Source organism: Colletotrichum paranaense, assembly GCF_030867605.1.
Source record: "Colletotrichum paranaense strain IMI 384185 chromosome Unknown Scaffold_25.1, whole genome shotgun sequence".
Lineage (NCBI taxonomy): Eukaryota > Fungi > Ascomycota > Sordariomycetes > Glomerellales > Glomerellaceae > Colletotrichum > Colletotrichum paranaense.
In genome coordinates this window covers 284831-299057 of record NW_026848983.1, presented here as the reverse complement: position 1 = coordinate 299057, position 14227 = coordinate 284831, and the positions used below count along the sequence as shown (strand labels likewise).

General features: G+C 52.7%; 5 protein-coding genes across 5 annotated transcripts; 2 read left to right on the top strand and 3 right to left on the bottom strand.

The window, feature by feature from the left end:
- Positions 1 to 714: 714 nt before the first annotated feature.
- On the bottom strand, positions 715 to 2590 carry CPAR01_16483 (major facilitator superfamily transporter; the record flags this gene model as incomplete). The annotated part of the gene is made up of 4 exons (XM_060500728.1): positions 715 to 1199; positions 1258 to 1391; positions 1449 to 2413; positions 2501 to 2590. 4 exons carry the CDS (start codon positions 2588 to 2590, stop codon positions 715 to 717), a joined length of 1674 nt encoding a protein of 557 aa, XP_060340641.1.
- A 2137-nt stretch (positions 2591 to 4727) lies between these two features.
- CPAR01_16482 (serine incorporator) lies at positions 4728 to 6293 on the top strand (the record flags this gene model as incomplete). Its single annotated transcript, XM_060500727.1, has 3 exons — positions 4728 to 4778; positions 4856 to 4935; positions 4991 to 6293. 3 exons carry the CDS (start codon positions 4728 to 4730, stop codon positions 6291 to 6293), a joined length of 1434 nt encoding a protein of 477 aa, XP_060340640.1.
- Positions 6294 to 6809: 516 nt separating this feature from the next.
- Positions 6810 to 8182, bottom strand: CPAR01_16481 (cystathionine beta-lyase; the record flags this gene model as incomplete). Its single annotated transcript, XM_060500726.1, has 2 exons — positions 6810 to 6881; positions 6938 to 8182. The coding sequence occupies 2 exons, from the start codon at positions 8180 to 8182 to the stop codon at positions 6810 to 6812; spliced, it is 1317 nt and encodes a 438-aa protein (XP_060340639.1).
- A 1123-nt stretch (positions 8183 to 9305) lies between these two features.
- On the bottom strand, positions 9306 to 10745 carry CPAR01_16480 (ATPase; the record flags this gene model as incomplete). The annotated part of the gene is made up of 4 exons (XM_060500725.1): positions 9306 to 9807; positions 9857 to 10229; positions 10290 to 10572; positions 10632 to 10745. The coding sequence occupies 4 exons, from the start codon at positions 10743 to 10745 to the stop codon at positions 9306 to 9308; spliced, it is 1272 nt and encodes a 423-aa protein (XP_060340638.1).
- A 1012-nt stretch (positions 10746 to 11757) lies between these two features.
- On the top strand, positions 11758 to 13223 carry CPAR01_16479 (chromosome segregation protein; the record flags this gene model as incomplete). Its single annotated transcript, XM_060500724.1, has 3 exons — positions 11758 to 12508; positions 12560 to 12958; positions 13009 to 13223. The coding sequence occupies 3 exons, from the start codon at positions 11758 to 11760 to the stop codon at positions 13221 to 13223; spliced, it is 1365 nt and encodes a 454-aa protein (XP_060340637.1).
- Between the last annotated feature and the right edge of the window lie 1004 nt (positions 13224 to 14227).

Here is a 14227-nt window from a genome sequence, read left to right as displayed (position 1 = left end):
GGGCTATGAGGTGTCAGGAGGTATCCTTGGCTTTTCTTCCTCTACCTATTCTCCGCCCGGGCACCATTGCATTGCAACCAGCGTCCGCCGGAAGGCTGATTCGATGAGGTGGGACAACAGTTCCTTAAATAGGGGACGAGGTGGAGCTCCGCTTCGAACGATATTGTGTAATGTCGCGACGCGGTTTTTTTTTGTTTGACGTTGGGACACCGTGTCTCGTTTTTAATACGTTGACGGATGAAGTTCTCTTTGGGTTTACCCGTGTAGAGATGTAGTGCCCAATAAGGGGCCCCCTCACTAGTCAGAAAGGAGGAGTGCAAATGAGGCGCTCAACGTAAAGGACGACCTAGTATAGCACCCACCAGCAATGATGGATGCTCCCAATACTGAAAGTGAATTTCACCGATCCTATAGTACTTGATTCCGTGAATGAAGTTGGGTATACAATAGGGGTAAAGATGAATTACAATTTCTCATTGATATCCGCTGTGGTAGCGAGTGTCGATACTCATGAATCGAAGAAAAATAATCAACAGCTGCCCCAAACGCCTTTCCTCTATGAGTTATCTATGGCCGTTGACGTTGAATCTATGTTGAGGACTTGACAGCCAGCCGTGTTCGCAGAGACGACTTTGTGTCAAGAGTTGTAAGGGACAGTCGTGGACTTCCCTCATCCCCCTCCTATACTTTTGGTTCCACCGTGGGCAATGTACCTCAGTCATCCTGCTCCGCCTTCATCTTCTCCTCTTTTGCCCACTTCACTCGCTGGTGACGGATGACCCATAGGGTGAGCACCAGCCCGATTGAGCATGCGCCAAGTGTCATCAAATACGCCGCACGATAGCAGTCCAGCCCGTCGTGGCAGACGCGCTCGCCATCCGGGCCCACGACGCTGTGCCTGTCGTAGATCCTGCCGTAGAAGATGTTGAATACGTTACCAGACACCACGGGCGAGAGCGTCATAAGCCCCCAGTTCTGGCTCAGGCCGTGAATGCCGAAGGTTTCGGCCACGATGGAAGGGAAGACCCCGAAGAGAAAACCGTACGCGATACCAGACAGGCCTGAAACCAGTCCAAGCAGATGAGGGTTAGTGACGTGGAGGGCCATGAGCTGTGCCACGAAGAACACAGCACTGGATGCCACAAGGCACCACACCCGACTGCCGTGAAGGACCTTTACGATAAAGTCGGAGCCGACACCTATTGCAGTCCAAGTCAGCTTGAATCTTTGGATGAATGATAGACTAAAGCATCATACCGCTGAGAAGTCTGCCTGCGAAGCTACCAATCGATAGAATGGACACGTGCATCTGCTGCTTCGTGATGAGGTAGGCCTCATCCACCGACTCGTCATAATGACGCCAAAGGGCCTTTACGTCGTTTCCAATGTTGCTGGAGATTTTGTTAATGCCAAAGAATATCACAGGTTAGCCAAATACTGATACTCACTTGATTGTCATCAAACCGATGCCAGTAAGAATGCCCATGATGAGGAAGAATTGCCAAAAATCGATTTCACGCAAAAGAGCCCAGCCACGAATATCTACTCGATGAGAACGATCCAGATCAACACTGCTCTGCACAAAGACATCACCGGGCATGGAAGAGGAGCTCGATACCAGCGAGGACGTCTCGTCGGGCTCATAATCATCGGCTTCGACGGCTTCGATTTGCGCCTCATCAGCCTCGCGAGACGGCGCGGACGATTCGTACTCGGGATGAACCGGCTCGTGGTCGGCGGTGGAGTTGATTGTGGTAGTGGTATTATCAAGTTTGGGCGACGTACCAGGTTCAACCGGAGCGCTGCGGTGCCCATAGCCGGGTCGGTTTGGCTTGGCCTCTTCCGAAGAAGTGCGTCGAAGCTGTTGCGAGCCGGAAAGACCATCGCTTGCTGGCAGACTGTGATAGGTGGCATGAGGATAGACGCGCAGGAAGAAGAAACCGAAGAAGGTTAAACCGCAGGTCCCAATGGACAGTAAGGCCAGGAAGGCGCTGGTGTTCCCGGGGAAGAATAGACTCCCAAACGTCGAAAAGAAGAAGGCACTCAGACCAAAAGCAGCCAGGGGGAAAGCGGTGGCAGTCCCCCGATGATGAGGCCAATTGAGAGCGGATGTCTTGACAGAGGCGGCGAAAGCCAGACACCCGCCGAGGCCAGACAGGTATGAAAAGAAGCAGAGAAGCGGCACGGGGCCAGCCGCGCGATCGTAGGCGATGTGGAATGGGAAGTATCCGAGGGCGAGCAGGACGGAGCCAATAATGACGGCGGAGCGAGGTCCTTTGTGATCAACGAGCATGCCGACAGGAACGCCCAAAGAGTACATTCCCAGATTGGCGGAAAGGCCAATGAGATTCGTTTCGGTCGAGGAGAGCTTCAATCGTTCGGCAAATTGAGGGGACCATGCCGAGTAAACGTACTGCAAAGCAGGGACATATCAGCTCATGATTCACGTTGAGAGTGACGATAGGTCTGGCAGGGATGTGATCCGATCGCGCCAACTCACGTTGGTACCGCATGCTAGAGAAATGACCGTGGCTGCAACGCTGGCAACCAGCCGAGCGCGGTGCAGCTCTTTCTCCCGTGGACCTGACATTGCTTCTGCAGACTGGGCGACGATGAAATGATATTCTCAAGATATCATGCTTCGGCCGGTTTGTGGCGGAAGGAAGATTGCTCGTCAGCGAGAGACGGCAGCGATAATCGGCACCGGTGACGGCGAAGAGTCGGGGAGAGGGGAGGGCCTTTTGCGACGGTTGGGGTTATGGTAGGTGTTTTGGTGTTTTAGTGTACTATCGGAGGAGCAGTGTTCATATCGATATTGACGAAGCCAGTAGCATGCGACATGAAGACTTGGGCGTTGTCTGAAGACTAGAGGAATCGGAATGGTAGGAAGGACGCACAGTGAGGTAAGGGGAAAAGGAAGGATAGAGGTTGTCGAGGGGCAGCGGGAAGCTTCGTTGAGTCGGAAAACGAAACGGGAACGATGCCGGATCGGATCCCTTATCTATGGGCAGGAATCACGAATCCATTCTTTTGGGGCCGCGCATGCACTTCAACTGGGAAGGTAATGGGGAATAAGGTAGGGATTCGGAGCCCTGGAGGATGCCCCTGAAGGCTAAGCTGCAATGCCGTAAGATGCCGTAAGTGCCCTGCCGAGAAGACAAATACACTACGTAACGAGTACCAATGACGCTGTGCGTATTACATATTGGCTACGTAAAGGGTCTCGTACCCGGTACTTCTGTCCTCCTCGGCATCTTGGCCTGCCGCTGGAGTGCCACGAGTGCGCTGCGTTTCTGTTTCCCTAACTTCCTTTCAGGCGCGGCAGGGAAGGGTGGTGGCGCGTGCATGTGTCAACTGCGCGGCTGGAATATGGAAACCCATGCGCCGCCGCCCTTCATCATGCCTGCCTGCTTGAATCAACAGTATATTACCTATGTGTGTGTGCCTGGTCAGTTGGGCTGATTGTCTCAGCGGGTTTTGTGTCAATGTCGGCAATTTTGAATAAGTCAGCCGAACATGGTCGCCTGTTCTTCCTCGGCGCTGGAATAGTTCGCGCGACACATGGGGAACGCTCAGTCACTTGATCTTTTTGTAAGACATCATAGACGCTACGCTAGTAGAGAATACAGTTCTGGTGAGTATCACTTCGCCCTCCACCGGCCTGAGACCTGGAGTAGTGAGGCCACTGCAGGTAAATCCACGAGGTCGGTTCGAAACCAGCAAGTGAATAGAGAGTCTAGTTGCCATTTCGACTGTCGAAGTTCTCAAAGCCAAGTACAGCTAGGTCCATTCCACATAGGACGTTTTGATGTGTGGGTAGTATGACTGGGACAAGATGGATGATGTTCGGGTTGCGCAACACTGACTTGCACCATATACAACGAATCAGACATTAAGTGTGGACTCCACCGATGGGGATTGTCGCACGCAATACAGCACGACCACGTCGAATGTATGTAGCAACCCCGCTCCCCTTGCGACAGGCCATCTGCAGCTTCACAGTATTGTCTTCTTACTGTTTGGGAATATTGTCCTCGTTCTATGGGCCATGGTACACTCGGGTGAATATAGTAAGCGGTTCAGTCTGAGGAAGATCCGGATCGCAAATCAAAGGTAAAATTTAGGTACGCAAGTGTACTGGGTAAGACGAGATAGTTTCTGGTTGAGGCAGCAAATCATTGATTTGAACGATGAGCGGGCTGGTTTCCAAACGAGAAGCTTGCATTTGAGGCTGCTTGGATAGCGAATAATGGGTGATATGGTAGAGCTAGCCAGCGGCTTCTCAGATGTCCGCGTCGGGATCGTCGCGATAAGGTAACTGAGGTTGAGCAGGAAAGGCAGGTGTAAGTAGCTTCACTTCACTCGGTGCCAGGTAGACGAAAGATGTCGGGAATCGGTGCAGAATTGCCGATAGTGGATGGCCGACTTCGGCGGAGAGTTTTGGAATCCGGGGTTCGGATCCGGGTGGGGAGCCACAGTAGAGACTACGTAATCTCACGTGTATCCCAGCCTCCACAGATGGACCCACCCTTTGTGGCTCGTTACCAAAGGTACGTAGGTCCAGCCTCCAAGCTACCTCTCTACCTGATCCATACTGCGCCGCGCCGACGTAAGGCATCTCGCAAAGACATCAACGACGCGACACCTCCATCTTTCCAGCGCGACCCTCGCCGAACCGACGTTTGTACCCTTTAGATCGATAGTACATACCGTAGGAAACCGGCGCCATGGGTGCTTTGCTTTCGTTGCCGCTGATGGCGGTGCCGAGCATGGGCACGGTACGACGAGTCCCCTCCCATTCCTTTCTCTACGGCTTGTAGAGCCTATCTTCACTTCACAAGCTAATACTTTACAGCTCATCGGCTTCGCTGCCAGTTGCTGCGGTGCGGCAACTTGCTCTGCAGTCTGCAGCGCCTGTGGGAAGTGCGGCAACAGGTAATTCTCCCCCCACCCCGTGAACACACCACTCTCGGTACTGACTTCATTGTAGTGTCGCCACCCGTATCGGCTACGCAGTCATGCTTCTCGTCAACTCGATCCTGTCATGGATCATGCTCACCCCGTGGGCTATCAAGAAGCTGGAACACCTTATGCTCGACTACGTCAAAATCGACTGTCCCAACGGCCAATGCTACGGGTGGATGGCGGTCCACCGCTTCAACTTCGCTCTCGGTCTCTTCCATCTCATACTCGCCGGGCTTCTGTTCGGTGTAACATCTTCCAAGAACCCTCGCGCCGCTATTCAGAATGGCTACTGGGGACCCAAAGTCATTGTGTGGCTTGCCTTCATCGTCCTCTCCTTCCTGATTCCCGACGAATTCTTCCAGTTCTACGGCGCCTATATTGCCCGATTCGGCGGCATGTTGTTCCTCATCCTCGGCCTTATCTTGCTTGTTGATCTCGCCCATAACTGGGCTGAGTATTGTCTTGAGCAGATTGAGGAAACCGACTCCAAGGTTTGGCGGACAGTTCTCATCGGCTCTACATTGGGCATGTATCTTGCTTCACTCGCCATGACTATCGTCCAGTACATCTTCTTCGCCGGATCCGGTTGCTCCATGAACCAAGCAGCAATTACGATCAACCTCCTGCTATGGATTGGAATTTCTTTCATCTCGGTCCATCCCACCATTCAGGAATACAACCCCAAGGCTGGTCTTGCTCAGGGTGCCATGGTCGCCGTATACTGTACCTACCTTACCATGTCCGCTGTTTCGATGGAACCCGATGACAAGCAATGCAACCCCCTGATTCGCGCTCAGGGAACTCGCACCACATCCATTGTGATTGGTGCCGTCGTCACCATGCTCACAATTGCGTACACTACGACACGGGCGGCGACTCAGAGCCTTGGACTTGGTTCTTCCGGCGGCATCCGTCTCCCAGAGGAAGATGAGCACGATCTCGTCACTCACCAGCCCAGCGCCCAGAAACAGATGCGGGCGGAGGCATTACGTCGTGCCGTTGAGGAGGGAAGCTTGCCGGCGGACGCTCTCTTGTCCGACGACGAGAGCGAGGCTGGCGGCAGTCGTGTCCATGGTGACGATGAGCGCTCACAGACGCAGTACAGCTATACCGTCTTCCACATCATCTTCTTCTTAGCCACGGCGTGGATCGCGACGTTGCTAACCCAGAGCTACGACGACCAAAATGCCGATGGCAACTTTGCTCCTGTCGGCCGGTCGTACTGGGCCAGCTGGGTGAAGATTGTAAGCGCTTGGGTTTGCTACGCCATGTATGCTTGGACGCTGGTAGCTCCAGTCGTCCTCCCAGACCGCTTCGACTTTTCCTAGATATCTGTACAAATAGCATTGTGTAGTTTCTCAGTTTTGTCAGAGCAGAACGATTTTGGGTTGCATAGTTTAAGAGGCAATAGTGAATAGTTAGTTGAATGGCATTGTACTACTCCGTTAGTTTATACATGATCCGTTGGTATGATGCTGATCTGTTTACTTCCGGCGCCATGAGCACATTTAACGGAGTGAGAAACCGCAACGCCTCATCTGGTCAGATGGACGCATTCACTGTCAAAACTTGCGAAACATACAAGGTGCGGCAAAGGAACGATTCCGTCTCCGGGTAGGTTAGGTCGACAAGAAGTAGTCGAATTCTCTAAGCTATTCACGCTTTTCATTGCCCCCCTTTTCTTTTTTGATTTTCCAACACATATCGAGCGTACCAAGCCCCAACGCCGTTGTGTTCCGAAAGTGGATTTTCTTCCACTCACTCACTACGCGTGCGGTTGACTACTCTTTGACCCAATCAACCCAGGCCTCGTTACTCAAGCTCCAGCCTCTACAGGGAGTCCTTCAAGCCTGCTGGACAGCCTCAGTCGCGTGAAACCCGTCCAAGGTCACGTTGACCGCACCGGCCTGAACAAGCTACGACAGAAGTCAGTATTGGTGCCTTAGGGGCGAATCTAGTTGACAGCACTTACAGCTCGCGAGAGGTCTTCAATCAAGTCCGTTGCGTCCTCGATGCCCACGCACAAGCGAATGAGGTCTTCCGGCATCTGCCTCTCCTTCCGGGTCTTGGCGTCGATGCTGGCGTGGCTCATCTGGCAGGGCATACTGATAAGGCTGTTTACACAGCCGAAGCTAACGCTGATACTATACAGCTTAGCGGCTTCGACGATTCTCTCCGAAAGCGCCGCGTCGCCGGTCTCGAACGACAAAACAGCACCTGCACCTCGTGCCATAGACCAGTGCAGGTCGTATTGGGGGTGCGACTTGAGTCCCGGGTATCGGACCTTGAAACCATGGGACTCAAGGAACTCAGCAATCTGCTGAGCGTTGGCCTGCTGCTTCTCCATGCGGATAGCAAGTGTCTTGATGCCTCTCATAAGCAAGAAAGAGTCATTAGGCGACAGGCCGCACCCAGTGGAGTTGATGGTGAAGTACAGCTTGTTGCCAATCTCGGTATCGTTGACACCAATTACACCAGCCATGATGTCGTGGTGTCCAGACAAATACTTTGTTCCGGACTCGTAGACGATGTCTGCACCAATATCCAGGGGGTTCAGGAGCATTGGCGAGAGCATGGTGTTGTCCACGACAACCAAAGCCTTGTCGTTGGCCTCGTGAACAAGCTTAGCAATGGAGGGGATGTCGACGACCTTGATAAGAGGGTTCGTCGGGGTCTCCAGCAGAACCATGGCCGTCTTTTCAGAGATGACAGGACGAATGTTCTCCACATTGGTAGTGTCCACATGGTGAACAACAATACCCTGGTTGGAAGCCAAGTAAGTGAGAAGGCGGTTGGTGCCTCCGTACAAGTCATCGCCGGTGATCACCTCATCGCCGGGGCGCAACAAGCGGGAAATGACATCCAAAGCACCCATGCCGGAGCCGACAGCCAGAGCCCTCGTGGCATTCATGATCTTGGCCAGGTGGCGCTCAAGATGAGTGCGAGTCGGGTTGCCGGACCTGGTGTAGTCGTACTCCCCACCACCAGTGGCACTGGTCTGCTTGAAGGTGGCGGACTGGTAGATGGGGATGCTGGATGCGCCATACTGGTCGTTGCTGTCAGTGTAGACCAGCTCCGTGGCGAGGGCATAGCGACGACGACCGTTGCGAGGACTAGAGGGCGCGGGAGAAGGAGGAAGATCGTGTCCGTCAAGGTCCACCCGTTTGAGGGGGTCGCTGGACTTAGATGCCGCTCCGTTGTTAGGCGGTGTAGACATAGTGAGACAAAGCGTATGTAGCAATGGCGGGGTAGCACTAGTATCAAGGAGCTGCCGGCTGATCTGGTTGACAGCGGCAATTGAACGAGTTTTTCTTGGATTGAGCGATTCGACAAATGGATCTTGGCCAGTCGATGCCTGTATATCGTCGCACTTGATGTTCGAGAGGGACGAGAGGACGAAGGAAGGATAGGAAGGTCCGGGAGGCGTTCGGGATCGAGTACAGTACTACCGCTGGTCTCCTTTAAGAGCCAGACTTGTCGCCGCGGACAGACTGAATTGCTTAGCAAATCAATTGTCCAAACGCAGCACCGGCGTACTCGATTGAAAAGCAGAGGCAATTGACGAGAAGGTTGAGAGAGCTGATAGGAGCTTGCAGGTGTGTACAGGAGAAGTTTTACAGGGACGTTAAGTGAGGGCCGACGGCGGGCTTTTGGGGGACGGAGCGTGTGACTCCAACAGCACTGGACGACCCAAGGTGTGGGCCCTTGCCGATGACGTGATTTGTCGGTGTGCATAGCGTGCCCCGAAAGTCGGCGATGGCGGGGCGGCATGAACCCTGGAAACGGCGGGGGCGACACGGTAGTGGTCCGAGTGGAATGTTGGCTGGGGAAAAGGCGCGGCGTTGAATTGGCACACTGCGCTGGCGCGCCTTGATGGTAACAAACCAACGTCGGCGCAAGATGCTTGACACATCTGACTGCCGTCTGTACCTGAATTTGCTCTGATGCGGCATGCCTGTGTGCCTGGCCTAGTTCTCACCTTAGGGCTATGGCGTCTTCTCAACAATACTGAGGCAATGGACAATTCAAATCAAAAGTCGTTGCAGCCTTGGTTTACGAAATAGGGAATCTAAGCCGCTGCTGGTAGGGCGACCAACGCTTAAAATTGGCAAGTTCTCTCACGTAAAATGATGGTATTTCAGTATTCGTTTCCTCCTTGTATCGGTACATTTCTTTGTACAATCGTCTCATTCTAGCATGGTTTGCGTAAGTTGCCCACTTGTAGGCAATCATGTTGTATGGTTGTTCCCGACATATCGAGTAAAAGAGCACTACCCTTTCAGAGCAGACCTTTGCCGCGTCTTTCATTTCCTTTCATACAATCCAAGTTTCTGGCCAAATCAACCCAGCTCTTCGACAATATCTTCGTACTCATCTGCCGATGACCTCGACGCCTTGGAGTGTTTTGCATGGTTATCCATCAAGATTTGACCTCCACCCTTGCGACCAAAGAAATCCTCTGTACGGATACCTCTGAAGTTCTCTGGTGTGATGCTCGACATGGAGTTCCCGCTCGCCCGATGCTCTCGCATGTATTCACGGACCGGTGCCATAGCAGCATCACGGCATGCTTCTTTGATATCGCTGCCTGACATGCCAGCTGTGACTTTGGTAATGTACTCCACACTGAACTCGGGGTCTGTCTTTGTATCCTTCAGAATGAGCTGCAAGATCCGTTGTCGCTGCTCCTTGCCAGGAAGAGACACCGGGAATTTCTTGGGCATTCGCCTGAGAATAGCCTCATCGATGTCGTGTATTCTGTTGGTGGCACCGAGAACGACGATCCTTGCTGGCATGCCTGAAGAATTTGACGACGTCAATCCATCCCACAGGGTCATGAACCTGAATTATTAGTGACGGGAAACGATAGGATTTCTGATTCAGAACTTACTCAGCCTTGACCATTCCGCTGGCCTCGTGCTCGCCGCTCCTTCTTGTGCCCAAGACCGCGTCGATCTCATCAATGAAGATGATGGCGGGTTGCATTTTGCGAGCCAACGAAAACACAGCTCGGACCAGCTTGTTCGAGTCACCGTACCATTTCTCTGTCACTGTTGAAATATGGAGGTTGATGAAGGAAGCACCGCTCTCGTGGGCGACTGCCTTAGCCAGCATAGTTTTACCGCATCCTGGAGGGCCATAAAGCAGCACACCAGAGGGTGCAGATAGCAGTGGCGCCGCGTGGGAATACAAGTGCGGCATAGTCAACGGGTAAATGACGGATTCCTTGAGTTCATCAATAATGTCCTCCAAGCCACCGATGTCTATCATACGCCGTTAGCAATATCCCTGGTGCTGATTCACCAGATCAGTAGAGCACTTACCAGCGAAGCCGATTGGGATATCCTCCGGAGCCACCATCTCAAGTGCAATGAGGTTCTCATATTCATTCAACACCAACTCTTCCGGCTTTGGTCCGCGACGAGAGACGCTGCCGTCATCTGATGGTTCTTCGCCAGGTTTCCCTACATTCTTGCCTTTGCGCAAGCGCTCTAGATGAGCCTTGGCCTGTAGCCGTGCTTGCTCGTGTTTCTCTCGATCGGGGTCGGCGAGGGTATTCGTGAGGGAAGAAAGGAAGTTTCTTGCGAGGTAAACGCCGGTTGCCATCTAGAGTGCGGTTAACACTCGGAACCAAACATGTGCTTCTGATGAAGCTGTCTACCCACCATACCAGCAACCAACAGCAAGTCCAGAGCGAAATCGCCCAGGCCCTTCTTTCGGTCACCCATGCCGAGAAGCTTTCCGACGGAACCCAGCCAACGGTCAAGGTCGCCCGTCATCAGTGTTGGCGTTGCGGCAGAGGGCCGACACGGTACGATCGAAACGGACTAGCTTGATAACTCTCGGTGGTTTATTGACGCTTGTTGGAATGTGTTCTAAGGCAAGTATCGTCGGAATCGTGAGCGTGAGGATATCCTTTCTCACTCTCGGTGGTTCGGCAAGAGCGTGTCCAAGTGACGGGATAGAGTATTATAGCCGGCAACGAAATAGACGTGTCCAACGCCCCAGAGAATTGAATCGAGCCGACAACGCCACCCGCGGTTCACAAGGGTAGCCAGTAAATTTCAAGCCACATTTCGCTGTGCTCCGCTGGAGAGCGCACCGCCACATGCAAAATTGCACTGAGGTGTCTTGACTCTTACCTAAGGTAAGGTACCTTACCTACCTCACCTTACCCACCTTAGCCTTCCTAGATAAGACGATAAGCTAGGTACCTAAGGTAAGATATGTACCTACCTTAGGTACCTACCTTGGGCAAGGTAGTGGTCAGGTACCGGGATAAGCATGTCCCCCTAGGTGAGTTGAGCACCTTGCCGCGGCCCGCCTAAGGTCGCCTAGGAGCACCGAAGGTGAGGTACGAATTCGGTGGCTGTCGCACCGCGGCTTTGTTTACTTTTTTATCGCAAGTTGTAGTTCCTCACTTGCGCTTGCCCCTCAGCTACAACCTTGGTATTTTGACCCTGCTATCATGACCAACGCATCCGTCTGACATCGATCACCTCAGTCTAAGTGCAAAACCAATGTTATTCGATATTCTCCATACACGCCCACTTCCTCCGAGCCGATAGTCCACGAACCCCTCCCGCGCGACACGAAACGTTTCTCTCGGGCGCGTTGGCTATCCTGGCGGCGTTTGTGCTGCGCCGGTACACCCTGCCTATTTGCATCAGCCTCCGATCCAACTAGTGGTGCAAATATCGCGTACTGCGCTTTTATCTGAATCAGACTGGAACACAGATTTTGACGACCTCCTCTCCCGGCGCTAAGATCATTACCTCGAACCCAATCAAGATGTCGCCGGCGAAGAAGGCCAGGGGCAGGCCACCAGCTGCCAACAAAGTCGCAAAGCCTGCCCAGAAGGCTACAAAGGGTCGCGCGGCTGGGAAACTTGCAGCGGCGATTAGCAAAGCTGGAGAAGAGGCCATCAACGACATGTCGAGCAAGGCGAGCGGCAAGGTTTCGAAGCGAGGCCGTAAGGCTGCCGAGAAGGTCGAGATCCAAGAGGAGGATGTTGAGGACGAGGACGAGGAGAATGATGCGTCGAATGTCGACAGTATGGCCGAATCAGAAGAGGACACTGCTCCGGCGGTGAAGGCGACTACAGCGAAGACGAGAGGGCGACCGAAGGCAGCAGCTACGATAGCGACGACTACCGACACACCGAAAGGAGTGCTGAATTCTACTACGAAGGATACCGCAAAGTCGACTAAGCGAGGGCGTGGTGCAGGAGCAAAGGCCACTCGGAGTGATGAATCTGAAATTCCAGAGACGCAGGCTCAAGATGATATGGACGTCGATACGGAAGGCGATGACCAATTCGATGAGCTACCGGTGCCAAAGCCGTCAACGCACCGCCTTAATCGGACAAGCGGTAATCCAGACTTGGATGCTAGTGATGTGCAAATCCGGAGGCGCTTGGGCGACACGATCAGAAAGTACGATAACCTGGAAGCGAAATATCGCGATCTTCGAGACATTGGGGTCAAGGCGGCAGAACGCAACTTTGATAATCTCAAAAAGGAGAGTGAAGAAAGAGCCAAAAGTGAGTGCCAAATGCCAATTGTAGGGGTAGCACATTGCTAATAGGATGAAGCTGCGAACGAACTCATTGCGCATCTCAAGGCCGACCTTGCAGAGCAACGTAGCTTGGCCAAAGAAGGGCAGCAACGCAAAAAGCAACTGGAAGAAATGGAGGCAAAGATGTCAGCTCTGACGACTTCCCTAGCCGACGCAAAGCAGGAAATCAAGACCCTGACGACGCGCCTAGCCGCGAGCAGGTCTGCTGAAGCTGCAGCTAGTGCCAAGGTCATACCTGGGAGCGCCGTCAAGGGTTCAAGCGCAGCTGCCAGAGCCATCGCTAGCGCGGATGTTGTGCAAACGGGACAATTGAAAGAGGATCTTTATGGGGATTTAACCGGCTTGATTGTCAGAGTTACCAAACGTGACTCGGCGGGCCAGGTCTTTGATTGCATACAAACGGGGAGAAACGGAAGTAAGTCATCGTCTTTACCAACAGTTATCTCATCATATTGACTTCCGCAGCCCTTCACTTCAAACTTGAAGTTGAGAACGAGAGCTCCGGCGAGAATTACGAGGAGGCTCATTTCACGTACAAGCCACAATTGGACTCTAACAGAGATCGCGAACTCATCGACATGCTGCCTGACTTCCTTGTTGAAGAGATCGAATTCCCTCGGCCACATGCGGCAAAGTTTTACGCGCGTGTCATCAAGTCTCTGACGGAGCGGCTGGACTAATGGGCCTGATGTAAGGACTGTTCTGGTGGTCAGAAGCTAGATGAGACGGGTGGGCGGGAAGCATTAGAAGTTGTTCGATATTATACCCCTTAGAGACGGTGTTGATTTCTCGCGTGTGATTTCGGGACGTGCAAATGCCGCCCAAATCTGCTGAGAATTTTGGCTTTGGCGGATACATTGAGGCCGAGGCGGAATAGCTCAGTAGATAGTGTGTCAATCAACTGGTCCAGCCCCGATTCGCGGAGTTTATTGTTTCCTTGCCGGCTTATGGATATGGAACATCAAAAGCCAAGAGCTGTTATTGTGATTCCCCAGCAGGGTTTCCGTACCTTATCCAAAGAGGTTCTCAAGGAAAGAAGCTTGGTAGTTACCAGTTGACTGGTCTGTAAGAGGGTGCATACCTTGATGTCCCAGTAGCATATTACACCTCAATGGTCATGTGAAATCCGCTCTTAGCAATACGGAAAGTTGCAATGCTCAATAGAGGGGGTGGCTTACAGGAATCTTTCAAATTGCATACATGTCTGAATATATTTGTGTCTAGCTATGGTTTTGACAATGATGTAGACACGTGGGCAAGACCAGGCACTTCCAATCGTGTTATGCTGCTACTACCAGGCAGGCAATAATTAGTAAGGTGTCTTTAAAGTCGCAGACACTGCCCCTGGGCTAAGCTAAGGAGCCTCGCAGTGTTGTATCCAGGATGGAAGCTGTAAAAGCCCCGCTACATGCACACAGCCGTTCCCACTCCACGGCATGGGGCTACCGATGTCAATGTGGGTCCGTCATCCCTACACGTCGTCAGTTCGGGGGTGGGAGACGTGTCGCGAAAACCAATAATTTCCGCGTCGATGCAGCAAGCGGGACGACTGTCAACCCTGGAGTGGAAAGCGATTACATACATTGAGCTAGACGGGACGGCTGTGTTCCCATTTTCTATGAATAAAGTCCAGCGTTGCGCATCAACATCATTGTATTATATTATTTCTTATAGGAGCAATGCG